The 25,702-nt window shown below is 38.9% G+C and overlaps 14 protein-coding genes and 1 non-coding gene across 15 annotated transcripts; 6 read left to right on the forward strand and 9 right to left on the reverse strand.

Moving 5' to 3' along the window:
- Positions 1-623: 623 nt before the first annotated feature.
- Positions 624-1,185, forward strand: SOMG_04585 (mitochondrial [2Fe-2S] cluster assembly and type II fatty acid synthase component; the record flags this gene model as incomplete). The annotated part of the gene is made up of 3 exons (XM_056183367.1): positions 624-785; positions 952-1,120; positions 1,178-1,185. 3 exons carry the CDS (start codon positions 624-626, stop codon positions 1,183-1,185), a joined length of 339 nt encoding a protein of 112 aa, XP_056039540.1.
- Positions 1,186-1,879: 694 nt separating this feature from the next.
- On the reverse strand, positions 1,880-3,409 carry pyk1 (pyruvate kinase; the record flags this gene model as incomplete). The annotated part of the gene is made up of 1 exon (XM_056183368.1): positions 1,880-3,409. One exon carries the CDS (start codon positions 3,407-3,409, stop codon positions 1,880-1,882), a length of 1,530 nt encoding a protein of 509 aa, XP_056039542.1.
- A 996-nt stretch (positions 3,410-4,405) lies between these two features.
- On the reverse strand, positions 4,406-6,775 carry ppc89 (spindle pole body protein Ppc89; the record flags this gene model as incomplete). The annotated part of the gene is made up of 1 exon (XM_056183369.1): positions 4,406-6,775. One exon carries the CDS (start codon positions 6,773-6,775, stop codon positions 4,406-4,408), a length of 2,370 nt encoding a protein of 789 aa, XP_056038990.1.
- A 1,413-nt stretch (positions 6,776-8,188) lies between these two features.
- On the reverse strand, positions 8,189-8,258 carry snr62. The gene has a single exon (XR_008803710.1). It is a non-coding gene; the product is annotated as a small nucleolar RNA R62 (predicted) (small nucleolar RNA).
- Positions 8,259-8,748: 490 nt separating this feature from the next.
- Positions 8,749-9,082, forward strand: pcc1 (EKC/KEOPS complex subunit Pcc1; the record flags this gene model as incomplete). Its single annotated transcript, XM_056183370.1, has 2 exons — positions 8,749-8,771; positions 8,848-9,082. The coding sequence occupies 2 exons, from the start codon at positions 8,749-8,751 to the stop codon at positions 9,080-9,082; spliced, it is 258 nt and encodes an 85-aa protein (XP_056038991.1).
- Positions 9,083-9,352: 270 nt separating this feature from the next.
- Positions 9,353-10,421, reverse strand: rng8 (contractile ring myosin V regulator Rng8; the record flags this gene model as incomplete). The annotated part of the gene is made up of 2 exons (XM_056183371.1): positions 9,353-10,308; positions 10,361-10,421. 2 exons carry the CDS (start codon positions 10,419-10,421, stop codon positions 9,353-9,355), a joined length of 1,017 nt encoding a protein of 338 aa, XP_056039803.1.
- A 510-nt stretch (positions 10,422-10,931) lies between these two features.
- pta1 (mRNA cleavage and polyadenylation specificity factor complex subunit Pta1) lies at positions 10,932-13,215 on the reverse strand (the record flags this gene model as incomplete). The annotated part of the gene is made up of 3 exons (XM_056183372.1): positions 10,932-11,071; positions 11,113-11,186; positions 11,234-13,215. The coding sequence occupies 3 exons, from the start codon at positions 13,213-13,215 to the stop codon at positions 10,932-10,934; spliced, it is 2,196 nt and encodes a 731-aa protein (XP_056039661.1).
- Positions 13,216-13,834: 619 nt separating this feature from the next.
- On the forward strand, positions 13,835-17,296 carry mms19 (CIA machinery protein Mms19; the record flags this gene model as incomplete). Its single annotated transcript, XM_056183373.1, has 9 exons — positions 13,835-13,922; positions 13,974-14,063; positions 14,118-14,180; positions 14,227-14,359; positions 14,407-14,501; positions 14,547-14,689; positions 14,740-14,843; positions 14,895-17,195; positions 17,248-17,296. The coding sequence occupies 9 exons, from the start codon at positions 13,835-13,837 to the stop codon at positions 17,294-17,296; spliced, it is 3,066 nt and encodes a 1,021-aa protein (XP_056039490.1).
- Positions 17,297-17,327: 31 nt separating this feature from the next.
- sil1 (nucleotide exchange factor for the ER lumenal Hsp70 chaperone, Sil1) lies at positions 17,328-18,251 on the reverse strand (the record flags this gene model as incomplete). The annotated part of the gene is made up of 1 exon (XM_056183374.1): positions 17,328-18,251. The coding sequence occupies one exon, from the start codon at positions 18,249-18,251 to the stop codon at positions 17,328-17,330; it is 924 nt and encodes a 307-aa protein (XP_056039484.1).
- Positions 18,252-18,455: 204 nt separating this feature from the next.
- spc2 (signal peptidase subunit Spc2) lies at positions 18,456-18,971 on the reverse strand (the record flags this gene model as incomplete). Its single annotated transcript, XM_056183889.1, has 1 exon — positions 18,456-18,971. The coding sequence occupies one exon, from the start codon at positions 18,969-18,971 to the stop codon at positions 18,456-18,458; it is 516 nt and encodes a 171-aa protein (XP_056039786.1).
- A 733-nt stretch (positions 18,972-19,704) lies between these two features.
- On the forward strand, positions 19,705-20,814 carry hpm1 (ribosome methytransferase involved in ribosome assembly Hpm1; the record flags this gene model as incomplete). Its single annotated transcript, XM_056183375.1, has 1 exon — positions 19,705-20,814. The coding sequence occupies one exon, from the start codon at positions 19,705-19,707 to the stop codon at positions 20,812-20,814; it is 1,110 nt and encodes a 369-aa protein (XP_056039480.1).
- Positions 20,815-21,584: 770 nt separating this feature from the next.
- arp9 (SWI/SNF and RSC complex subunit Arp9) lies at positions 21,585-23,189 on the forward strand (the record flags this gene model as incomplete). The annotated part of the gene is made up of 1 exon (XM_056183376.1): positions 21,585-23,189. The coding sequence occupies one exon, from the start codon at positions 21,585-21,587 to the stop codon at positions 23,187-23,189; it is 1,605 nt and encodes a 534-aa protein (XP_056039475.1).
- A 219-nt stretch (positions 23,190-23,408) lies between these two features.
- Positions 23,409-23,873, reverse strand: rps1502 (40S ribosomal protein S15; the record flags this gene model as incomplete). The annotated part of the gene is made up of 1 exon (XM_056183377.1): positions 23,409-23,873. The coding sequence occupies one exon, from the start codon at positions 23,871-23,873 to the stop codon at positions 23,409-23,411; it is 465 nt and encodes a 154-aa protein (XP_056039417.1).
- A 176-nt stretch (positions 23,874-24,049) lies between these two features.
- On the forward strand, positions 24,050-24,495 carry rpp203 (60S acidic ribosomal protein A2; the record flags this gene model as incomplete). The annotated part of the gene is made up of 2 exons (XM_056183378.1): positions 24,050-24,355; positions 24,472-24,495. 2 exons carry the CDS (start codon positions 24,050-24,052, stop codon positions 24,493-24,495), a joined length of 330 nt encoding a protein of 109 aa, XP_056039468.1.
- A 375-nt stretch (positions 24,496-24,870) lies between these two features.
- SOMG_04597 (nucleolar DNAJ domain protein, DNAJC9 family, implicated in mRNA splicing) lies at positions 24,871-25,650 on the reverse strand (the record flags this gene model as incomplete). The annotated part of the gene is made up of 1 exon (XM_056183379.1): positions 24,871-25,650. The coding sequence occupies one exon, from the start codon at positions 25,648-25,650 to the stop codon at positions 24,871-24,873; it is 780 nt and encodes a 259-aa protein (XP_056039467.1).
- Positions 25,651-25,702: the final 52 nt, after the last annotated feature.

Consider the following 25,702-nt stretch of genomic DNA (forward strand, 5'->3'; position numbering starts at 1 on the left):
GGAATTGAGCAAGAAGGCTCGATGAACGACATTTGCCTTAAAAGATGATATAAGTTGAATCACAATAAATGATATTTCTACAAAGAGAATAGATGCCTTCCAAAGGCATACGACTAGCTATACAACTGAATAGAGACTTGGTATGACATTAGTACATACTGCAGATGACAGTAAAGGAGGCGTATAGTTTTAGAGGCTAGATTCCACCAGCAGTGTAGTGAACAAGCCTGTTTGCTTGCTCAATTAGCTTTCAGTTTTACGGTTTTAGAGAAGTTAACATGCCTGCTCAACTTTCTGCTCCAAGAAGCTCGATCGATTTGTTTGTTAAATCAGATACACCATTCAACACACAGCAAAAGAAAAGAATCAAACCAATAAAGTGTAAAAAATAATAATAATAATAATAACAACACCACAAGAAGAAAACAATCCCTTTTGTAAAAAGAATGAATAATTTCTTCAAGCACGCTAGATTTCGTTCGTCTTCGTTATCTGATCGTTGACGGAACTGCTACATTCAACTCAGTCGCGTTCAAGTTCTCTTCTTGTACCACCAAGTTTGATTAACACTACCAAAACGCCAAATTTGTGAAGTCAAACGTTTATAATTTTAATCAAACATAATGTTCTCTCGTTTGGCTGCTTCTTTTCGACCTCTGGCCGTCGCCAGTCGTCCTATGACTAACTTGCGTCCTTTACGGTTTTACAGCGTTGCTCGTCCTGATGCTGAGCAACGAATTTTGAAGGTTGTTTCTTCTTTCGACAAGATCCAAGATCCTAAGAAGGTATGTGTGAATGAATTTGCTCCTGTGAGGACTGGCGTTGTATGCTTGATACTCTTTCGTCTCCTTTCTTTATACGACAATTTTTTGTCTTAAAAAAAGAGTTGAAACGTCGTGCTCTTAATATTTTATTGGTTGCAATTTCTTTTTATATTGACAATTGTTCTAGGTTACCCCTACTGCTTCTTTTTCCAATGATTTGGGATTGGATTCTTTAGATGCCGTTGAAGTTGTGATGGCCATTGAAGAGGAATTTAGCATCCAAATTCCAGACAAAGATGCTGATGAAATCACCTCTGTTACTGATGCTGTCAACTACATTTCAAAGGCTGCTGATGGTATGTTGAAACAATGCTTCAATAAAACTCGTCTCTTTTCTAACTTTTTTTCCCTAGCTAAGTAAACATGAAAGCCTCTTTCCTTCCTATGCCTCCCTGCTTCTCTCAAAGAGCGTGTTTAGGATATGAAAAAAAAATCTACATCTCTAGCAGCCATGTTTTTCGTGGTTATTTTTGCCTTGGTTAAGAAATGATTATCTTGAAAGTTAATTTTATTCATGTATTGTGAAGTTTCCACTTCTTAACTGTTTGAACCTTTGTTTTAGCTGTATGGTTTGTCTTGTAGCCATTGTTTAATCTTGAGAATCAATGCATTTTGATTCAATCGTCCATTCTGATTCATTCTATCATCGCACATACATATTATGCACACACAGTCAGAGCTAGAGATAGAAAAAGAGAGAAAATACAATTTACACATACGCTGTTTGCTGCATTACGACCAAGGAAGCATCTCGTAGTCTGCTGACAGTCGGCTTGAAACTTGTATTCTTTACCATTCTCATTTTGATAATAAAACAACGTATTCTTTCTACTTTTTTATTACTATAGTTTACTCAATACGGAAGACATAGCAAAGCTTTCAACGTCAAAACATTCATCGATTAGACATCGGCTTAACCGATAAAAGTGAACCATTTTCAGGTTTATATAACTATCGAAACCATTAAGAATCCAAAACATGAATACAAAAACGACGTCAACGTGAGTTGACTGATTTTCCTACCGCTTCCAATAGCTCAAAGACTAATGATACATTTATTCGGCCTTGGTGAGACGGAAGATGGAGGTGTGACCCTTGCCACCGACGGCACCTTGGAGGACAATAACGTTGTCACCCTTCTTGAGGAGACCCATCTTGTAACCTTGCTCGCAACCGAAAGCAACACGAGCATCAACATCTTGTTGCCAGTCGGAGAGGGCAGCCTTGTCATAAATAGAGGGGTAGACACCACGGTTGAGGTGAGATTGACGAGCACGTTGAGCATCACGAGTAACCATGATGATGGGGATAGAGGGACGGTACTTGGAGCAGAGACGAGCACTGGTACCGGTGACTGACAAGACAATGATGGCCTTGGCGTCACTCTCGATGGAGGCACCGATGGCAGCGACAGCGGTGGTCTCAGTGGGGGTGTTGACGGGCTTGCGGCCAAGAGAGAACATCTCTTGGTAGAGGTTGCCGTAGGGGATAGAAGCCTCGGAAGCACGAGCAGTCTCAGCCATGTAGGTGACGGCTTCGATGGGGTAGCTACCCTTGGCGGTTTCACCGGAAAGCATGACCAAGTCAGCACCGTCGAGGACAGCGTTACCGACATCGGAAACTTCGGCACGAGTGGGACGAGGGTTGTAGGTCATGGACTCGAGCATTTGAGTGGCACAAGCAATAGGCTTACCGGCAATGTTAGCCTTGGCAATCATCATCTTTTGGGCGACGAAGACTTGAGAGGCGGGAATTTCAATACCCAAATCACCACGGGCAACCATGATACCGTCGGTGGCTTCAAGGATTTCATCGTAGTTGTTGACACCTTGTTGGTTCTCGATCTTGCAGAGAATCTTGATGTTCTTACCGTCTTCACCCAAGACTTCACGGATGTTGTGAACGTCTTCAGCACGACGGATGAAAGAGGCAAAGATCATGTCAACACCGTTCTTGACACCAAAGCGCAAGTCAGACTTGTCCTTTTCAGAAAGAGCGGGCAAGTCAACATCGGTCTTAGGCAAGTTAACACCCTTCTTGGAGGAAATCTTGCCGTTGTTGTTGGTGCGGACCTTCAAGTTCTTGTCATCGATCTTCTCGATGACGGTGAAGGAGAGGATACCATCGTCAACGTAGATGGTACGGCCGACTTCAATAACCTTGGTGATGTTTTGGTAGTCAATGTACATGACCTTGTTGTCGGACTTTTCGGCATAAGCTTCATCAGTGGTGAAGATCATTTCGTGACCAGTGGAGACGGAGTAGTCTTGGCCGTCAATGGTGAAACCGGTACGGATTTCAGGACCCTTAGTATCCAAGGCAATGGCCAAGGGGAAAAGAGGGTTGGTAGCAGAGGCCTTACGAGCGTTGTCGATGACAGATTGGTGGTATTCGTAAGAGCCGTGGGAGAAGTTCATACGAACAATGTTCATACCAGCATCACGGAGCTTGGACATAGTCTCAACGCTGTTGGACTTGGGACCGATGGTACAGATGATGGAAGTACGACGGTCGACGGCGGGAATATCCATCTCAGAGTTGAGGGATGCGACCCATTGCTTGGGAGACTTGGAAGCAGCGTACATCTAGAAAAGTTCGGTTAGTAAAACTATCACATTGCTGCATTTCTTCAATACTATACAATCCATTGCTCTTTCCAATTCATTGAATTGATTTAGCAATGTCTCGTTGCATCTTTTTACTTACTTTGATGTATTGTGTTAATGGTTGGTAGAAGTAGAAGGGTGCACGGGGAATGCCTATATATAAAGCTTTCGGAAAATGTTCTCTCGGAGGACCCCGGTAACCAACATCTAGTTACCTCGGGTGCCTGAAATCGACCCGCAATTTTGAGACTATATGATGATTTGATAGAAACTGTTTGTCTAGAACTGTGTATAAGACAGCGCTTTTCCCAGAGAAATTTCGACGAGGTTGGTTTTCTTGGGAGCGACGCGTTTTGGGCGCAAAAAAAAAGATCCTTTCTCCCGTGTTCATGAAGAAATGAAAATACCAAAATTTTACTTCGAAAACGAACGTTTTCAGCTGCTTTTTCGGCACATTTTGACATGTAAACAGTCGTACAAAGCGGTCTGTCCAGTTTTGTTATTACGTACTTTAGGGGTGGTCATGATATTATGACTTCAAAATTGTTCCAGGAGCTTCGACCATCTTCCGAAAACGCTAGCGCGAAGTTTTTCCATGCGTCACTTCATTGGGTCGGGGGCGGGTCCAAGGTAACACTGATCTATTTGCGAAAAGAATGATGGTCGTCCGCATCACTAGACCTCCAATCAAATGTCGTTGCGAAGTACACTATCAAACGAGTTACAGGTAACGGGGTTTGTTACCCGATAATACTTTGTTTACAAACAGACCCACCAGAGAAACACAGGAAAAAGAAAAGGTTGCTGCTACTCGGGATCGCAGGATCACAATCAATGAGGAAATGAAAATCGTTGTTATCAATGCTATCCTAGCTTCATTATTACAAAAAAATTATTGAAAATTAAAAAATTCATAGAATTCCATTCGGAATCCCATCTTCTCGCAACCGTACCAGCCGGTCGGCTTGGTTTTCATTACTCTTCACAAAATGTTTCGGCGATATGTATGTCATGCAGAGCGTAAATCTGGTCCGATTTCCTCTCCATCAATTCCAAAGTCTTCATCAGCTTGCCCTTAATGCTTTGGCGTCTGCGCTTGTGATACTCTGGTATTAGCGAATGATACCGTTTCGAGAACTTGTCGTATTGCTTCTTCAAACGGGTCAACTCTTTCGTCAATTGCTCCGTAACGCTCTTCAACGCTTTTTCTGGAGGTTGCGTTGGGCGCATTGTAATGTCTGCTGCTTGCAAAGGTTCTTCACTTCTCTCCCAAACATCACTACTCTTTCCCACTCCTACTTGTTCGCGTCCATGGCATACCGTGCACGTTTCCGGTTTATGCACCGCCTTGCAATTAATAATGTGATCTACTTGATCAAGAATATGCTTTGGTAATTCAGGCGATTCAGCTCTTTCTTTGCTTTGATTCAATGCCGGTTGTAATATCGGGCTCCAATCCAACCCTTCTTCCCCTAAATAACTATCTTCCGCATATCGAGAAAAGTCATCCATAGGTCTCCTTTTCTGCTGGAACCGCTCCCTTCTCCGAACATTGGATCTTGGTGGTTCTGCTTCATCCTCCTCCTCTTCTTCTTCTTCCATGTCCTCTTCCTCCTCTGTATCCAAGAAATCGCTTTCGTCGCTCCATTCACACTCGGAATCCAATGCAAAGTTTGGTACCGCATCCTTTTTCCATTTCTTTTTGTTGTACGTTGGTGAAACATGAACTCGCTTTGACCGATGGCTCTTTGGCTTTTCATGGTTTTGCAACGCAAGCAGCTTCAACTCCAGTGCCTTCCTTTTTTCGATTTCTTTCGTCAATTCCTTCACCAGGTTCGTATTCTCCGGTTTGATTTGCTGCTTCTTTTCAGGTGCAATATTTTCCTTGTTTCTCGAGCCATTCTTCATCTCTTTCAGTTCGTTCCTGTTTCTTCCTTCAGAAGCTTCGCCACGTACTAACAACTTGTTCTCCCAATCAGTCAAGTTCTTTTCTTTTCCGTCCATTGGTTCTTCTTTACTAATTTGTTTGCCTTCCAAAATCAAAATCCTCTCCTTCAGCTTTTGATTTTCACTATTTAGTTCATGGTTCTCAGATACCTTCGTGCTTAGCCTCATAATATAGCTTTCTCGGTCTAATAATATGTTCTTGTACAGTTGTTGTACATGGTCGTATTGCTCTTGTATCGATTTCACTTGTTCCAAAAGTGCTTCTTTTTCTTTCGCAGTCGCTACCAACCTGGAGGCGATAGAGGGGTCGACGGTTTCGGATTCTTTATCGCCCAACTTTGTCATCAATTCTTTCGACATCCGGTCCTCCAGACTTCGTGCTCTCTTTTTTTCTCGAGTATACGCATCGGTAAGATGATCAATCCGCTCTCGAAGTTGTAAAATCTCTTCTTCGTAATCAGATTGTTCACGCTTCATTGCTTCGAGCTTCCGTTCTAGTGCTTTATGAGCATAAAACAGCTTTTCATCTGTTTCCGCTATTGGAACAGTATCCAGGTTCGGCAAGCGGCCGTTCTGGGAGGCACGAGTCATATTTTCGGTTGCCGGATCTTGGACTAGTTGAGAAAGATTCGTCATGTTGGGAAGACGGTACGACGTTTGATTGTGAGCATCATAAGGTAGATCGTTGGAATCCAAATCCAATTGCTCCATCAATTTCGCCGCCGTTTTTAAAGACGACGGTGTTTCCCGTGAAGATTGTTTTGCAGGCTGTGGAGTAGGTTGGAATCGTAAACCAGGTTTCCTCCATGGAGTTTCAGGCTTTTTGGGAAGACGCTCACTTGGGGAATCAAACAGTAAATTCCTATTTTGACGCTTGGGTAGAGGTGTCTGGTCTAACCCCTTCCTCAGCAAAGAAGGGGATTCATCCAGCATGACTTCGTCGTCTTTACTCGAATCTCTCTTTCTCTGAAAAGCAGCCAAAAACTTATTTCGATAACTGGACGTATCCTCCGTTGCTCGATTGAGGCTTCCGGGATCCGACAAAGGGGGCGACCCAATATGAAACAAATTGTTACGGTTTCGTAATTGATTGAAGCTATTTTCTTCAAACGAATTCATATTCCTTCCTCTTGGTTTTTCTACGCTCGGGAGCGTACTTACAGATCCATTCATTGTGAAATCCTTGAAGTGCTTATTGATACTGTTCGACTTGGGTGTTTCCTTGAAAAACGGCTCAAAAGAATCTTTATTCTGTGCAAATGAAGGATTTGCGTTTTCCTTTGGATCGTAGGAATACGTATTGCCATTCAGCTCACGATCAAGGGCCATTCCCACTCGAGCCATGTTCTTTATGTTATCGTCCACGGCAACGTTGTTTTCATCAAAAGGATCAGGCATTCAGGTTTCCATTTATCAAGATTACTATACTAGAAACAAGAATTTCACCTTTTTAAGCAGCAAAAAAAAGGAGAATCGAATGAATACTGTTTTGTTTACGCTGTCCGTTGTTTGTTGTTAGCAACTTGCAGCTTCATGTTAAACGAATACAGTGATACAGGGCGCTACACTAAGATGTAAACAAATATATGTTGTCTAGAAAGTGAGGAAAACATAATCATAGCTTTTTAAAAATTATATATATAGCATTTATTATTAATTGTATTTGTAAAATAAGTGAAAGCTGGTCAGCCGAAATAAAAAGAAAATTCATTTTCCTCGCAAGTAAGGAATGTTTTTGATATATCCTTCTCATAGCATTAAAAACAATACCTCTAATACTACTCATTTCCAAACGGTAAAGAGCCTTGTCGTTTAAAGCCCAAATCGAAATAAAATTACAAAGGTTCATTCATAACAGAGGTTTTAAATTTAAATTTAAATTTTTTGAATTTCCCCAAGTTCATGTTTATTTACGAACGTTGCCCAACATAATCACTATTCAATTTAACAATCCCTCTTCAGTACAATAATAACAGGGTTAGGGTTCATTGGGACATAAATAGACGGAAAAAAAGTTACTGTTTCCCATCCTTCCACATTCAAGTGAAGTATGATGATTTTTCGTGTATAACCTGAAAAGCCATCCCAGTTTCTTCTTTTGGAGAAAGCTGCATGGAAGGATACTTGATTGCGATGCCGGGCACACCTTGTTACGTTTTTCTGGCATCTATGAAAATCTGACCTCTGTATTGTATGTGGAATTATAGTTTGGTTATGTTGGTTCGCTTTGTAGTAGTATAATTGTTGATATATAACATTTGTGAGTGGTTATAAGAATCAAAAAACAATGAAATATGCATTTTACATACGAGGACGTGTATTTGATATGTAGTAAAATGTATAAGGAAGACTTTGAGAGCCAAAACGCGACGCGTCTGTAACTCATGGCTTCATTTATTCATTTGGTTTGTTTACGTGTGTAAATTGTAAACAAACGAGATATGGTAAAAGGCAGTAATATTAGAGTCAGAGCAGTGGTCCTCTAAATCTTATTCTACTTTTCGTCTTTGTTTAGCACTGTGTTTTATGAGCCGCGTGTTCGATACTTATAATTTACAATTGGAATGTTGATTTTCCTGTTACCATACCAGTGTGGACGACATACTACTTGGATTTACGAACACTCCCATCCTTTCATCCTTAAAAAAATAAAAAATAACAAATGAAATAAATATTTCGATCTTGTATTGATGCTTCTATTTCAACTTCATCCTTTCTATTAAAACATCTTTTCCTAATTCAACGCTTCCTACGAACTGCAGGAGGTTAGCATTTGTACGAAAAGCATTAAGCATTAGGAGAGTTTAGTACAATCAGGAAAAAGAATTTTCAGCAACTTTATTCAGGCAATGTAGATAAGATTTTTTCAGACATCATTTTGTACTAAAATCAACTTTCAAAACTTACCATAAAAGACCTGATGTCTTTGTTCGCTTTTATATATATTTCTTGCTTTGAGCACGTATAACTAGACGCGGAGGTCAATATATAGGATATCTCCAGGTACCATGTTACCTCGTTCTCAAAATGAAAAAATTCAATTATTTTAGCAGGAGAGAAGAAAAATAAAAAGGGAAAGTCAAGTAGTAAAGATTTCTTGTGTTTAGACTGATTGTATAGGATCCTATTTTATCTGGTAAATTCTACTGGATCTTGTTCTCTTTCCTGGACTATTTACTGCTGAAGGCCAAACGTTGTCGACTATACCAAGACCTACGTTTGAACGAAAACCGATCAAAAAATCAAAAAATTGGGATAGCATCCTTTGGATTCCTTTCGTGGATAATCATCTAATTGTTCTTTTTGTTTTTCTATTCTTTTAAAAAGCGATTGAAAATTCATATTTCTTAGATTGTTGAGAATACCTTGAAATGGAACCTTTGCCTCATAAAGTGTAAGGCTATATAATTAAGAAACCTTTTTTTTTCCTGTTCCAATTAAAGATTTTTATCTAACGGAACATTATCTAGTGAAATTCGGGTGCCCTTTCCCTCAGAGCAAGATGCTAAGCTATGTATGCAAGTACTAGCACCAGATCGGGAGCTCAAAGAAGATCATGTCGCTAGGACACTTTCTTTGGACGGAAATTATCTAATTGCCAAGTACTTTTGCTCATCTGCTAGGATGACCAGAGTCACCCTAAACTCATTTTTCGAAAACTTGCACTTAGTTGTTGATTCTATGCATGAATTATGTTCCTTGTAACGCCAAAAAAAAATAACAGCTACCAGAATCGTTGAATGATCTTAAAAACATAAATGTGGCTTTGGTGTTGGTTACTTTAGTTACAATACTTAACATTCTGGTAAAAACCCTTGTATAATTAAAAGTGTTTCGTGGGTATTCATTATAGTTAATATACTTAATATACAAAAAGAAAGAAGAGACATAATTAGAAAGAAAGTATAAAGTCATAAAAACGATCGTTTGCTTACACCTTTCACAATTCTCTGCCATACAAATGCATAGTTTTTTTTATGAATCCAAATTAGAGGAAGGATGGTCATCATTTAATTGATAGCTAGAGTCCATGCCGGTCGTTTCAGTCACGAGACTAGAGTTCAAATTTGTAAACTCTTCATCGTCCATCTCAAGGCTCTGCTGCATTTCACTCAATTGGCTTTGTGTGCTTCCTATAGAACCCAACTGAACATCCAAGTTGGAACACAGTTGACTGAGATAATTTTCAATAAAGCTTGAATACATATGAGCGTCATTTTTTGCTTTTTCCAATGAATGTGCTATCTTTTCTTTTTCACCGCTGCTGTTTGTCATCGAGTCTCTCAAAGGCTTCTCAACTTGCTTTGTTTCTTCCAAATGCCTTAAAATAGTTCCTTCTACTCCTTGAAAGGTATCATTTAGCTCTTGTACCTCTTCGTCAACTTCGGGGTCCTTTTTCAAATTCTCTGAAGCAACTTTATCATAATCCTTTTCTAAATCTTTCTGTAAAACTGTATACGTTTCAGTTTCCTCTGAAGCTGTCTTCATCTCGCTTTCCACGATTCCAATTTCCTCCTTCAAAGCTTCTTTCTCCTCTTGCAGTTTCGAAATCTGAAGTTCGAGACCTTCGTGCATTTTTCGATCTTCTTTCATTGTACGCTGCTTTCGATTCACCATATTAGCGATTGATGTTTCTTGCATTTTAAGTGATTCTAGCAAGTTTATTAAATTCAGCTTTTTGGACTCAAGCTCCTTCTTCCTTCGTTTCTGGACATTCAACTGTGATTTCACTTCTTCTGTCTCTACCTTTAAATGATCAATTTCATTTTGCATGGCCGCTATCATCTGTCCGGATGATGCTTTTCTCGTAGTATTTTCCTTCACATCTGTGGATCGATTTCTAGGGATCTGTCTTTTTCCAATACTGTTGGAAAGATTGTCCAACGTATTTGCCATATCGTGCAACTCTTTGACATTGTCTTTTCCATTTTCTTCCGCATTAACTCTTTTGTTTCTTTCCATTCATGCCAAACCATTCCTTACCTATTTCATCTTGTGTTTCCTGTATTTTGATCTCAACCTTTCCTGCACTTTGGAGACTCATAGAGGTTGATTTTACTGTTAAAGGGATCTAATAATTCTTGGTTCACTGAAGTTACTTTTCTTAGATCTCACATACCAGCACGTTTAACGATTTCTCAGGTTTATACTGCGTTAAGCTATAGGAAGTTTTTAGCTGTATGATTGTAAAACTAATCAAATAATATTGTTTGTTTTTTATTTAGCTATTTTACACATGTAAAAAGGGTAGAATGAAGTGTTCTTGCACGAAGCCATGATTTTATCTATCTGTCGGCATAAAAGTAAAAGAGCAATTAGTATCAGATATATGCAAAACACCGAAAATTACAATCTAGGAAACCAAATGATTACCAGTTCAAAGCTGTGCGTTGAATAAGCTTAAATTTCATGTACACAATAACATAAATAGCATTGATACTAAGAAAAAATAAACATAAAAGGATATCAATCCACAAAAATGATATATATATATATATATATATATATACGGCATTAACGTCCAACACTTTATCCAAACGATTGTAAAAAATAATTAAGCACCAACTTCCTCAGAGGGTTTCGATTCCCCGTCTGCAGGTTGCGAATTTGACTGAGACAACTCTTCGGATGCTGATTTGACAAAACCAGGTCGCCATCGTTCTAATAATGTTTGCGCAGATTTGCGAACATCCTCTATTTATTGTTAGTTGAGACCAACATAATCGCTTACTTACCATTTTCCCACCACATTTTTTGTAACAAATCTAAGCATTGGTTTCTCGCTGGTAACCGAAACTTAATTAGATATCTACATATTAGCATAATAAAAAAACGTAGATGTTAGAAAGTACTTACTGTAAAGTCATAAATCCCAGTTTCGATTTGTCAGGGTCGAGACATATAAATTTTACCTTTTCAATCATCGCGTCCGTAAGCTCAGGCAATTCTGACAGGAAAATCATAAACACTTTGTCTTTCATTTCAAGATAAGGAAGTACGCTGTCAATTATGCGCAAAGCCCATCTTTCATATTGCGGCCCTTCCCATTTGACAGAACTTTCTTCATTCTTTTCGTTCTCCTTCATAAGACGATCATTATACCATTCTTCCGAAAGCCAATTCAACGTTAAGTTGGTACATGCTCTCCAGTTTGAAGCTATGTACGTAAATAATTGTCCTCGTACGAAGGACGACAAAGTAAATGAACTCTCTCCTTGCTGTTCATCTGGGTTGGCGGGTTGATAATTATTCAATCCTCGAGTGCACAATCTTGGTAGAAGAATAGACCAATGATGTTTATCCCAAACAGTATTGTCAACATTCTCTAATGTGAGATTTTGTAGATTTGATGAAGATACAATAGTTCTTTCAAACTGTGATGAATAGTCAAAGAGACGTGACAGGGAACTGTGGAAGTATTCCAATACTGCCATAGGTGAAAGAGTTTCCGACGTCGGTAGTTCATAAGTATCCGTATTGACAACCGAAGGAGTAACGCCCTCAAATCTAGCTGCTTCTCTTTCGACGCTTGCATTAATCGTCTGAACGTCAACTTCAGGAGGTTCATAATCATCATCTTCTTCTTCGTCAACTTCTTGATCCAATCCCAGTGTTTCAGGCTCAGATAAAGAACGAACTCGTTCACGAAGCATATTAATTTGTTGATGAAAGTAATCATTATCTAACTGACGAAGACAAGCCAGCACAATCTCAGTTACAACTTCCACCGGAATTGCTGTCACATCGAAACTAGCCAAAGGGTTGGTAGCTGCTTGCGACGCAAAGATATTGACTAAAGGATTATTCAAAGCGGCACTATCTTCTTCAAGCTCACGAGGCTGTATCCTGTCCATTAAACTTTGCACCGCAGAAGACTTGGCACGTTTTGAAGAAATGAAGTCTGGTGCTGAAGCTTGTCGCTTCTTTGCATGGTCCTCTGTTTTGTTCTGATAAATTTGCCCTGAAAGATAAGCGTGTATTTTTTCAATAAGAGAAGAAGAAATTCCAGCATTTTTCGTCAAATGAAGCAACGTAACTTTCAGGTTTTTCTCAATACAACGACGAGCAAGCTTGTCCAATGTAGCGGACTCGTCACTAGCTTCCTTGGGATTAGGCAAGTGAAACTGCAACAAATTTTCAATGATAGTGGGACCAAGCTCCTTCCTCCTGTTTGCAATTACTGGAAGCACATTGAGCACACTCGTAATAAAAAGAGGGCTTAGGGTCTTGGATGAAAACACAGTAAACAGTTTTTGGAAAAGGTCAAAAGATTCTTGTTTCAAAGTAGTAGGGTTCAAAAAAGGATGATTTGTAGGGACCTTAGAAAGGGATACATCCGACTTTGTAACTAAACGAGGATCTCTAATACCGGATGACTGGGCTAGAATGACAGTAGAGATGAATTTAATGCATGAAATTTTCAGATGATTGGTAGAAGAATCGAACAAAGATAAAATTTCCTGCTTTATTTTTGAAATTGCTTCCCATGACTGAGTATCGTCTGGACATGTACAGCAGTGAAAGAAAACAAGTGGGTACAGAGTGCAAGAGCACAAGATTATGTCCTTTTTCACTTCATCATTATCGAAAGAAAGAAGAGTACTTATTGTTTCCAAGCAAGCAACAGCCAATTCAACCTTTTGATCAAAGTCGACCCTTTTACTAGAAAACCCAAACCATAGAAAACTCGACATCCATTTTTTAAACCTCAAGTCCGAATAATTTGCAACAGAAAGAATGTTTTTTACAATATCGGGGAAAAGGCTTTCATCCTCTTTGACAATGTCGCGAGCTTGATTAAGACGCGCTATATGCTCATCGGCTTCTGGCTGTTCCATACCAATTTAAGAGAGACCTTGATATCCGTTTTTTATTGAGTCTATCGCGTTTTTTCTTTACAGTTGTAATAATACTACCAAGCTTTGCATCCTCCTTTATTTGTGCTGGTTTAAGTCTTTCAGCCCAAACTCACCAAGCACACGAATAACGATACGCTATGTAATTTTATCCTGTTTAACGGGAACCAAGGATGGATTATGAAGCCAAGAAAAAAACAAATCACTTTACATTACAGAAAAAAAGAAAAGCAGGAAAAGAAAAGAAAAGTACAAATTATTAAAGATCAAACCTTTCTATCGTTTTTACAGATCCAAACCTCTCGCTTAGATATAACAAAGTTATCTTAGGTCGTTAAGTTGATCTAACGATTCATCCCAAATTCCTCATATATTTCTACCCACAACTTTGTAGGCCAATTTTGATTCAGTTCATAAAAATTAGCTTTTCGCTGGTTTTTTAGCTTATAAAAAAAGTATTTATAAAGGAAAGCTTACAATTAGGACTTGCGCTCTCTGGAACTACAAATTGAAGGACATTTACACGTTTTGCATTTTCTTGCATATTTGGGATTCGGGTTTGGATTCTCGTTTTTCCTCTTTCTTCGTTTAATTTGTTACAATGAACAGTAGTTTGGTTGCTTCCTACCTGTTTACAGTGGATAAAAATGAAGATGATGCAAAGGACATTATAAACCATATCATAAGAGGTATTGGATACTTGTTTCTGATGAAAACATATTCCTAACTGCTTTCTCTAGATCTTGTCGATGACAAAATTGGAATCGTTGATGTGGTTACTTCAATTGGAGATTATTTGACCAATACGAATGTTTCCATGCGAGCAAAGGGTAAGCACTGCAAAATATTTCAGCCGTACCACAGTTTTTACTGACAGTTTCTAGCTTTGCTTTTGCTTTCCCAGGTTTTGGAGGGATTGCCGAAAGACCGACTTCCTGTAAAGCATGGTAAGCAGCAATTGAAAAGAAAAACATGTTAATTCAAATTTCTTAGTGTCTGTATTGATCCAATTTTATCTTAATCGTTTAGACGATGAAGTTACTTTAACGGAAAATTCGTTGGGAATTGCTGCTTTACTCCACATGGACAATTTTCCAGCCCCTAAAGTTGTGGAAGTTTGCTACTGGTATGGTTTATATATGCTAATAAAAAATCAACTAATTTTTCTCTTAGCTATTTTGATGCCACTGATATGCCTAAGTACTCGCAGCAAACGCGATATAGTATTTTGAAAATCTTTGATATAATTATCGATGAATACCTATTTGGTATGTGAAATGTTATTCTCTAATGTGTATCTTCTAACTGGTTAGACATATCACCCAATACAAAAGATGCGTTCTTTGCAGGTATATGTACAATTTTTGCAGGTGAAAAAGATCCAAGAAATTTGTTTTTAGTTTTCTCTATGCTGCAAAAAATATTAAAACGATTCCCCATAGGTGGATTTGAGAAGGTAAGTCGCCTATTTGTTACAACCTCGATAATGTTACTAACATAGATTAGCAATTCTTTGACATAACTTACTGTTATTTTCCCATTACATTTCGAGCTCCCCCCGATGCACAAGCTTTAACAATCACGACAGACGATCTGAAAGAACAATTGCAGTATGTAATTTTTTTTTTTACCCTTTTTTCTATTTTGCTTACACCTTTCAGGAACACCTTGATTGCAACTGATGCCTTTTCGAACTTACTTCTTCCCGAATTGTTTAAGAAACTAAAGGCTTCTGCTGTTCGTGTCAAGATTGATGCTCTTAAAATTTTTATTCAAGCCTGCCAAATTTGGCATCCCAATTCTTATTTGTGGAGCTGTGCTGAGTATTGGGAATCCATAAAGCAAGAGATCTTGGAATCTACTGATACAACATTGCAGAATACTGCGCTCAATGCGTTAAATCTTTTGGCAAAGAATTTGTATAAGGAAAACGGTTTATCGTCAAACTTCACAGACTTTGTTGACATTGTTATAACTCATTCCTTTGAGAATTTCTCAAAAGATTTCACCGTAAAAATCGCTTCTGCAGTCGGTGCTGTTTTTGCAGCAATTGCTTCTGTTTCCGTGGAGAGTTTCAATCACTGCTGTGATAAGCATTTAGGGTACATCATAGAGTTGCCAACGGAGTCGGAAACTCTCGAAAAGAGGCATGGAATGCTAATTTTTTTGAATTATGTGTTTAAATGTAACGCTTTGTTATATGGAAAATGGAGAAGTCAAAATGTCGTAGACGCTCCTAATCCTTTGCTTCCACACAAAAACAAATTTTTGAGTTTCATGTCTGGATCTTTAATGGGCGTTGCAAAGGACGAATTGGATTTGCGGGTTTCCGCTGTCGATGTTTTATTTACTCTTTCTACCATAAAAGGATATTTGGATGTAAATGAACTCACGATGATTGTTCAATTTTTGGTCGAGCTGGCCTTCGACTTGGATGACCCCTTGAGAAAAAGCGCTACTGACAAATTGAAAGACATTGGTTTATTCAAGCCAGACATTATATTATTGGTGGCCTTTCCTCATGCTTTTTCTTTGTTCCCTGAGACATCATCTAAATATAGTTCTGCCGAAGATGCTGCTTTTAAGCACTCACTTCATATTTTGATGACCATCTCTGAAGAAAAAAGCCTTTTCAAAACTTTAGTTATTAGAATGACTGAAGCCTTAAAAGACCAGCAAAATGCGGCCAAACATGACTCTTATTTTACAAGCGTCATACTCCACAATCTTTGTCTTGCTTTTCGAAATCGAAACATTCAAAACAGGGATGATGTACCTTCTTATTTAGAAAGTTTGGTATCCTGGTTATATAGTATTAGCTTCAAGTATGCTCCTATTTCCGCTTTGAGTGTCAAAGATCTTACTAGTATTTCACAAATCATTAACGAAATTATCCGAGTTTGCCCCTTGAAAAACCAGATTTCTTTCTCAGATGACCTATGGAAACTTTATTTTACTAATGATGAGTCTCATCTCATACAAGATGATATGTCTGTAAGAGAGTTATCAACACAGTTCTGTCTTGAAGATGCAATGACTGATCAGAAGTATGCTGGATTAGTATTGCTTCTACAAGGAGGTATGAATGGCCTTCAACGATCAGTTCCGATCATTAAAGACTTGCATGTGACTTTATTGAATTCGTGCATTGGCACTGTAGAAAAAGCCACCAGTCCAGCCGTGATGTTGTCGGCTTTACGATTGCTATCTTCACTTTTGAACAAATGCAGCAAAGATGAAGATATCAATAGCTATCTTCAATCACCTGCTGTTACAACTTTATACAAAAAAGCACAATCGAAAGATAAAGGACAATCCCAGACAGGAGTGCAAATCCTATCTTGGATTGCGAAAGCTTTAGTTTCCAGAAAGCATCAATATGCTAACAGTGTAGTAAATTACCTACTTGATTGCTTGCATTTGGAAGATGCTGCTTCAGTTGTAACTGGGTTTGCTGTTATTATTAGGGATGATCCAGCCTTAAACAAAACCAATCATTATGTTGAAAGAATCCTCTATAAGCAGAAATTTTATGCAGAGGTGATGCCTAAGCTTTTAGAAGCCATACGTAAAGTTACCTCCAAGGAAAAGCCCTTCTACTTGATGGTTTTATCGATTGTGATAGGTAATGTTCCTGAAGATGTTGTGATTCCTGACATGCCCACTGTATTACCTTTGCTCCTGCAATGTTTAATGCTTGAGGACAGCGGTGTGAAATATTCTGCCCTTAATGTTATAATGACTGCCATTAAGGAAATGCCTTCCCTTATTTCTGATTATATGAACTCATTAATCCTACCTCTACTTACTATCCCCAAGGACATCAACAATCCAGCTGCTATTCGACTACTAGCCTTGAAATGTTTAGGCTTATTACCAGAACTTATTTCTCCAATCCATATGCAGCCTTACAGAGCGAAAGTGATTCGTGAAATGGTACCATGCCTTGATGACATTAAACGGTAAGTTTTCTCTTATTTCTAAATGTACTTAATTAACCAACTACTATTTTAGTGTTGTAAGAACGGAAGCCAGCCGAACTAGACATAAATGGTATACATAGTTATGTCTATATACGTATATGAAAATATCCATTAAATAAAATACTTTTTTGGCCAAGGAAGGGATAAAGCTTCGTTAATAATTTCAGAGAAATCTTCTTTAAAGCCAGAATTTTGCCGTAATATATGATGTTTTGAAATTGGATCATCATTAAGCCAGCCATAAAATACTGTGCTAGGACACACCTCCCATTCGGCTTGCAGAGACACGATTGTACGTAGTAGAAGCTCTAAAGTTGACGGAGAGTAGGATGACCAGTTTGATTGAACTTGTGACTGTAACAAAGAACACCAATCTGAAACTAAACTATCGGTAACTTTCATGTATTTTGAAAGATGGAGATGCAATGATTCCAAGAGAATAGCAATCCTACCGAGAAGTTGCTCGCGCATATTTATCGGTACACCGCTATTTGGTGTTTCAATCCATGTTGAATATATATCAGAAACGGTATCCATACCGGAACACCGGACAAAAGCTTGCGCTGACCATGTAGAGGCTACAGCTTTACTAAGCAAAAAAAGTTTTTTTAATGTAACGGATAAAGATGGTTCATCTTTTAAAGACTGTACAAACAAAGGCACGAGATTAACTTTGGCAGCTGATTCATGGACAGCAAGGTTATTGGCAAAGGCCGAAGCGAAGACACTAGAAGCCATAGATCGCGTTGCTTCTGGGTATCTTAGATTATTCATATACTTTACTAGATGATCTTTTAATTCCGGCTTTAACACCTCTTGACCAAAAGAATAATCATGGGAAAGATCTCGTAAGGTCTCAAGAGATGAATATATGACTTGAGTATTTTCGGTCTCAGAAAGGGAGACAGCACACTGTTGAAATAGTTGACTATCCGAGATAGTATTTTTAGTTTCAGAACAAACCGAAAATCTGAACGACGAAGAGAAAAGAAACAAGAGAACAAGTAAATGGGTGAATGCCGTCGAAATGAACATGATGGAAGGTCGTTTTAAAAAAGTGAAAAGGTAAGTAAAAGTAATTAATAAAAGGCAATTTTTGAATTTGCAGCAAAAGATATCTTGTAAGTGGATAAAAATGGACTGCGAAAAATTCAAATTGAGCAAAAGGAAGGAAGCTTGGGAAACACGCTATAGCAATTTAAATTCCTTTAGTAGATCGAGTTCTTCAATGTCAATATCCTACTCTTTATCGATGCAAGACCTACACAAGCTTGAAATATGTTTGGAGAAAGCGTCCTGGGATATTTGTCCTTCTTGGTCAAATATGTCAGCGACAGGTATAGAAAGCTTATGCGCAATTGTAGTAGGTTGTTTCCCTCTTTTTATTCTTAATGTTAAATCCAAATGAGGATTATGCTTCAAGGGGAGGGTAGTCTCTGCGTCGATTGATAATTTTTGGTCAGGACTTGTACCCATGTAAATTCGGTTGCGTTTGACAAATGATATCCACCAAGTTAAAAGCCCGGAAAAGGTGAAATAGACTAGCAAAAGACACAAAAGATGCTCCTTTAGCTTGGAGAAATCATGGAAGTGTTCCAAACCAAATGCAATCGCAGCAGGAATGACACAGCCGAAACCAAAGAGGAATCGAATATTATCAACAAAATAAGACTGCTTGTATCCTTTTTTATTAAAAAATTCGATAAAAGCAGTATCAAAGTTGGATTTAAATTCTTGGATGTTGTATTTGGACATAACTTTTATGAAAGCTACTAGGCAGGGAAAAGGAGCGAAGAGGCTGCAGAATCCTAGACATGGTCACCAATTGGATCTATTTTGAAATTTGTATAGAAAAAGAAAAAGAAAGAACTTATACTTTATAAATCGAGGACATAAATCCCTGCGAGGAGTTACAAGCGTTGACTCCATAAAAGCTGAGGTAAATCGTATTCACTAACAGTATCTACTTCGGCTTTTCTTACTACTCAAGACCTCATTTATGGACTACGGATCGGTTGCGAAAACTACCAAGCTCTTCTACCCTTGTCGGCTTAATTCTTACCTTGCAAACTGAAAAGAAAAAGTAGCGTAAACGCAGAGTGCTTCCTGAAGCACCATGCTTCTCTTCTTTAAGGTCGTATGAAACGAAAGTGTTCGCTTTTTAAGGACGTATTGCCTACTTGTTTTTTTGCCTGAAAAGCCAGAATGGCATACTTCCTAGCAGAACATTTTAGAAAGCCGGATGTTCAAAAGAGACTAATTTTAGGTAATGATATCTTACTTAATTCCACCGAATCTGTTCTCCTTACATTCAAAATGCCAATTTTACTTTAAGCCAAAAGCGCCTTTCCAAGGGAAAATGAATAGTCCGCTAGTTTTCGTCCAATTTTAAAATGCGTAAGATCGATGAAACAGGTCATTCATAGTTTCAAATCTTTTTTCATATCACTTTGCCTTTTACTCTTCTTGACTTTTGTTTTGTACCGAGATGAAACGCGCTGCACAATTTGCTGAAGCAGTCATTCATAATAAAGTCTTGGTATTTTCCAAGGACTGGGGTATTCAAGAAATATTAAAAAAATCCGTAAGAATGCAGGCAGAAGGGTTCACATTTGGATTTTATGATGAGCCAAAGCCTCAGCAACAGCAGGAAACACAAAACAAAGATCCTGCACCTGTCCCTATTGAATCTGTTTCACTTGGGCGTATACTAAAATACATTCCGTCGAAGCTATCCTATGCGCGTGTGCATGGGCTACCCAATAAGGTAGTTCAAAGAGAACTATGGGACGTGAAGATACAATTGATGGAGAGCGACTCGTTAGAGTCCACACCTTCGGAATTAAAATTGCTGGATAGTGCAAACGATTTGGTGCCCAAGGTATATGAAGGAGGCTTCAAAACATGGGAATGCAGTATTGATTTGTGCCACGAAATAAAAAAGATCAATATTTTGGATCGGAACTTGAGTAGGATTTTGGAACTTGGTTGTGGAAGCGCCTTGCCCATCTTGAGTTGCTTTCAAGAGCTCTACCAAAGACGCGAGCCAAGCACTTTGGTTTTCCAAGATTATAACATCGACGTTTTACGATATATAACACTTCCCAACTTGTTGCTGAATTGGTACTTCAATACGCAGGAGCATGATTCATCTCAAGAACACGGCACGATAAACGTGACCGAAAACTTGCTCCAAGAATTCAGCGATGATTTTGCTCGTAACAGTATAACTTGCGAATTTTTATCAGGACCTTGGGGTTCAGAAATGCAGAATATGATCCAGCAGTCGTATGGTAGTCACTACTTTTCTCTGATCCTGGCTTCCGAAACGATTTACTCAATTCCTTCTTTAGAACCATTTATATACATGCTGTTGGAAAACACTAGGAATATCGCCTTAATCGCAGGCAAAGATTTGTATTTTGGCGTTGGAGGCAGTATTTTGGAGTTTTATCTTCGATTACAAAAAGTTGTTTCTTCGGAAGACTCTTTAAGAACTGTAAAATCATCCTTCAGCAACGTTGGAAGATCTTTGGTTTATTGGGAGCGTTCATTCATAGCTGAATCTTCTACGGAGTCGTCTTCAGTGAAAAAATGAACAACTGTTTTGTCTTTCTAGAGCTGTTATTCACCAGCATTCCGTGCAATCCTTATAAAAATTTGTTTTTCGATCTATAGTTAATGTTTGTGTGTGTTTTTCGGCTCTCTTCCTATCTATGTATATTAATTCAACGCATACAAAAAGGACGATTTCATGTTTTCTAGTGGATGAGAGAGGATATGACTTCTAAAGTTCCTTCTCCTATCCCTCATAGAAAAACCAATGCTTTGTAAATTACTTTTCTGTCAATATGCGGAATCCTCCCATCCGTTCGTCTTGAACGTTTGGTGGGTGTGATTATAGAGTTAGTATGTTTTTTTTTTTTAATTTAGACTTTTTTATTCTCTTGTGTTGGACATGCTCTCTGCCTTTGTAAATTAGATTGGTCTTTTTCCTACCGAAATCACGAGGCTTCGTGAATAGAAAAAAATAAACTAAGGAGAGACAGGGAGAGAGATAATAATGATTTTTCTTTTTTATTTATAGTTAGTGCCCAAGTTTTTGGTTAATAAATGCCATGGTCTAAATCATTGAAAGCGATTTATGAAAGCAGCGTCAAAATGCTTATAAGGGATGCCTCCTATAATGTATTGAAATGATCTTATCCTCTAAATAGGAAAACTTGATATAACTAGAGTCTCACATATTTGTCTAAAACTACTCAAACCTCGTTTCAAATTCCACTGTACTAGTACTAGTACTACTACTACTACTAACTAGGACGTAGGTCATAACACTACTAAAGGGGAATCCGAACTTGAATAGTTATGCCTTCATTTCGCGATGATCATATCGTTGTAATACAAGTAGGATCCTTGTATCATCGTGCTGTCCTTGGGCTTGGTGAATCAATAGGACCACCCACGGTTCGCGTGCGTACCAGAGTTGGAAAGAATGAAGAAGGAGATTATATTTTTGGCAATCAGAAAGAGGAAGACGTAAAACAGGAGGAAAGTCCAAAAGAAGAGGGATCAAAGCAAAGCGAACAAATTTTGGAAAAACCAGAATCTCAGGATCAAGACTCGTCAAATTACAAGAATGAGCTTGGGGAAGATAACCAGAAGGACGAATTTAGTCCCTCTTTTCAATCTGAATGTAATGCTGAAGACTGGAAACCTCTTCCAAATGAGATTCAGCCCATACAAAAAGGATGTGTTGTCGATTGGGATGCATTGAGAGCATTCTGGAAGCACTTTTATTCTATAATTCTCAATACGTCAACGGAAGCTATTTCGCAGTATCCTATATGCCTATTAATACCAACATACTGGTCCTCTTACGATCGAGAGGTTGCAACCCAATTCTTTTTTGAAGAGCTACGTGTGCCAGCTTTTACAATTGGTTATGAATCACTCATGGGGCTATACGCAATTGGCGTTTTACATGGACTTGTAATTGATGTTGGCTTTGAAAAAACAGACATTACTCCAATTTTAGACGGCCAGATCCTTTTTCCCGCGACACAACAAATTCCACTGGGTGGACGAAGTATGACTTTACATATGCAGAAATTGATGCAAGAATCTTTACCAACTCTGCAAGCAACAGGGAAACATGTAGATCCAGAACATATCACTGAACTGCTTGCGGAACAAGTCAAGTGCAGCGAGATTACCCAAATTATGCGGGAGGAGCAAGATGCATCCAAAGAAAAATCAAAGCGAGAAGACGAATCTAATACAAACAAGGATGACGAAGGTGTTGAAGATATTGGAAAGATTGTAGCTACTGGCCAAACAAGAGCGTATCTTGCTCGGAAAGAAGAAGAGCGAAAGGGAAATAATTCACAAAGAAAAATTCCCGAAAATAGTGAGGTTGAATTTCAAACCATAAATCTCTCACCCATTGGGGATTGTATTGTCGGCAGGGAACGTTTTAAAGCATGCCAGGAACTTTTCCACCGCCCTTCAAACCACAGTGTCAGTTTGCCAGAAGCTGTTTATCTGACAATTAAACACAACAGTGTCGATTATAATCGCCGAAATGACTTATGGGAGAACATCATTGTAATGGGTTGCGGATCTCGCGTTCGGGGGTTCCGGGAAGCGCTCGTTCAGCAACTTCAGTTTAAGTATCAATTAACAGGGAAGTTGGAGCCATACTATGTTGCACAAGGTACAGACTCCCTTATCGGTATGACTACAAATCCTCCGACACCCTATCCGCCGCTCATCAATCCCTGCAAAACTTTGCCAGATTACTTTCCTTCCTGGAAACCAGATGCCAATACCAACGCCATGTTTGAAGAATTGGCATTTTTGGGAGGTAGTATTGTCGCTAAGACGTCCTTTAATGAGTCTGTTGCCTCACATTATGTTACGTTTGATGAATATGTTCAGAGTGGACCTACCGAAATACATAGTAAGCAATAATTCATAAGTGCATAGATTAAAAATAAAGAGATTTAAAGAATACTGGGCTTAATGACTTTACATATAGCAAAGCAAATTAACACAACAGTTACTGTTCAAGCTTACTACGAATACATTCAGAACACTTAAATATACATAGCTCTCAATTTACAATGCTCAACATGATATCGAATATTCCATTAGAGAAAATATATATATATACATATATTTCAAACAAGTCTACTTCAAGGGGATGAAGCGAGAGCTGTTAGTGGCACCAATACCAGGGCGACCGTGTCTGGTAGGCTTGTAGGAGATGGAGAATTCACCCAAGTAATGACCAATCATTTCGGGGCGAATTTCAACTTGGTTGAAAAGCTTACCGTTGTAGACACCAACGAGGGAGCCAACCATCTCGGGGAGGATGATCATGCCACGCAAGTGAGTCTTGACAACAGCGGGCTTTTCGTTCACAGGAGCCTCAGCCTTGGCTTGACGAAGCTTCTTTATGAAGCGAGAAGCACCAGCTCCAAGACCACGGAGCATACGGCGGCGAAGACGAGCAGGGAATAACTCAATCAATTCCTCAGCGGAAAGGTCCAAGAGCTTTTCCAGCTCAACGCCACGGTATGTAAAGGTGCGGAAGGTTCTTCTCTTCCTTAATTCAGCAGCACGGACGGCTTCCTCGTAGTTTTCCTCTGCCATGGTGTTTGATCCAGGTGAAGGGAAACAATACTGCTTAGTTTCCTCACAACCAAGACGTGTGTGACTGCTTTTTTCGTAAACAAAAAACAGTCACGAAAATCGAAACTGGAAAAGTAGTTAGTTGTGAAACTCGCTACAACAACACGCCGTCAACCGCATACAAATACAAAAGGAAAATGAAGTATCTTGCTGCTTACCTCCTCTTGACCGTTGGCGGAAAGAACGCTCCCTCTGTCCCTGACATCGAGAATGTCCTCTCCACCGTTGGTGTTGAAGTTGAATCTCAGCGTGTTGAATCTTTGCTCAAGGAACTTGAAGGCAAGAACGTGGAAGAGTTGATTGCTACCGGTAACGAAAAGCTCGCTACCGTTCCTTCCGGTGGTGCTGCTGCTGCTGCTGCCCCTGCTGCTGGTGGTGATGCTCCTGCTGCTGAAGAATCTAAGAAGGAAGAGGCCAAGCAAGAGGAAGAATCTGATGAAGACGTAAGTTACGATTATAGTACTTTTATGTGTTCATTCGTTAAGTTATTCGCTTACGGAATAATGCTTACAAAGTGCTTTGATTTTAAACAAAAATTACAGACGCTAACTATGTTTAGATGGGCTTTGGCTTGTTCGACTAAGAATGTCAATAAAATCTATCTTTGTATTGTTGATAAAATGAATTTCCTGAGCGTAAAAGTAAAACAATATTATATATGTTGTAAGAAAATTGTAGCAGGTACGGTTTGCTGTGTACCAGCTATAATAGTATGCAGCTGACGGATAAACAACTATGATTATTAAATAATGATTCTAAGTATCGTAAAAAGAAGATTTTAATTCATGAAGGGAGAGTTTCTGGAAATAATAAACTTCAAAGGAAAAGGTACTTGTCCAAGTTGTTTCAAAGCAAAAAGATTAAATGTGGGTATGTGACAGAAGAGACTGATATGAGTTGTTATCTTTTTTCTATCAAATTTATCTTTGAGACACGCTCTTCCTTTGCTTATTGATAATTACTTTTCCTTTTTTGGGACCTTTTTGGATTTCGATTTGGACTTGGGTTGCGATTTTGGTTTGGCATATCTGTTCTCCAATGCAGTGATCATATCGTCTATCCGATTCTTCTGTCGAGATCGAATGATTGCTCCTAAAGCCTCTTCACCGCTTTCGTCGGTTTTTTTTCGTTTGTTGAGCTTCTCATCAAGCCCAAGTTCTTTCGCCAATTCTTCAGCTTCTTGGGCCTCCTTTTCAGCTGCACGAACACGCTTTTTACGGGACTTTTCATTTGGTTTGTAAAGTTTGTATTTGGGTATGACTCCTTGGGAGATTGCTTCATCGATCATGTTTCGAAAGCGTTCCTCATCGCTGATTTCGCTACACATGACTTCTTCCAAAATACCATCCATCGATCCTTTCCGGCGCTCGTAAGCTTCAAAAACATCCTTCTTTTCTTCCTCTGAGTTCTGATAGGAAGCTTTAAACTCGGTCACAGTGTCTCCGGAGACAACTCCGCTGTACATTTCATCAAGCCATTCTTTCCAATCAAATTCCAAACCGTCCTCGCTCAAATTTGTAGATCCTGTAGTATCAAAGTGTTTTCGTTTCTTTTCATCACTTAAAATGCCATATGCTAATGCTATTTTATCAAATTCTGTTCTCGCTGATTCCTTTTTCTCATCATCCTGGATTTTGTCCGGGTGGAATTGTAGTGCCTTTTTACGATATGCTCGTCGAATCTCTTCACTCTTTGCATCTTTTTGAATGCTCAATACCTCGTAGGGGTTAAGTTCCATGGTCAAGAAAATAAGATGGTTCTAGTTAGATTTCTCACCGTACGTTTCCCAG

This window comes from Schizosaccharomyces osmophilus, chromosome 3 (genome assembly GCF_027921745.1).
Source record: "Schizosaccharomyces osmophilus chromosome 3, complete sequence".
Taxonomy (NCBI): domain Eukaryota; kingdom Fungi; phylum Ascomycota; class Schizosaccharomycetes; order Schizosaccharomycetales; family Schizosaccharomycetaceae; genus Schizosaccharomyces; species Schizosaccharomyces osmophilus.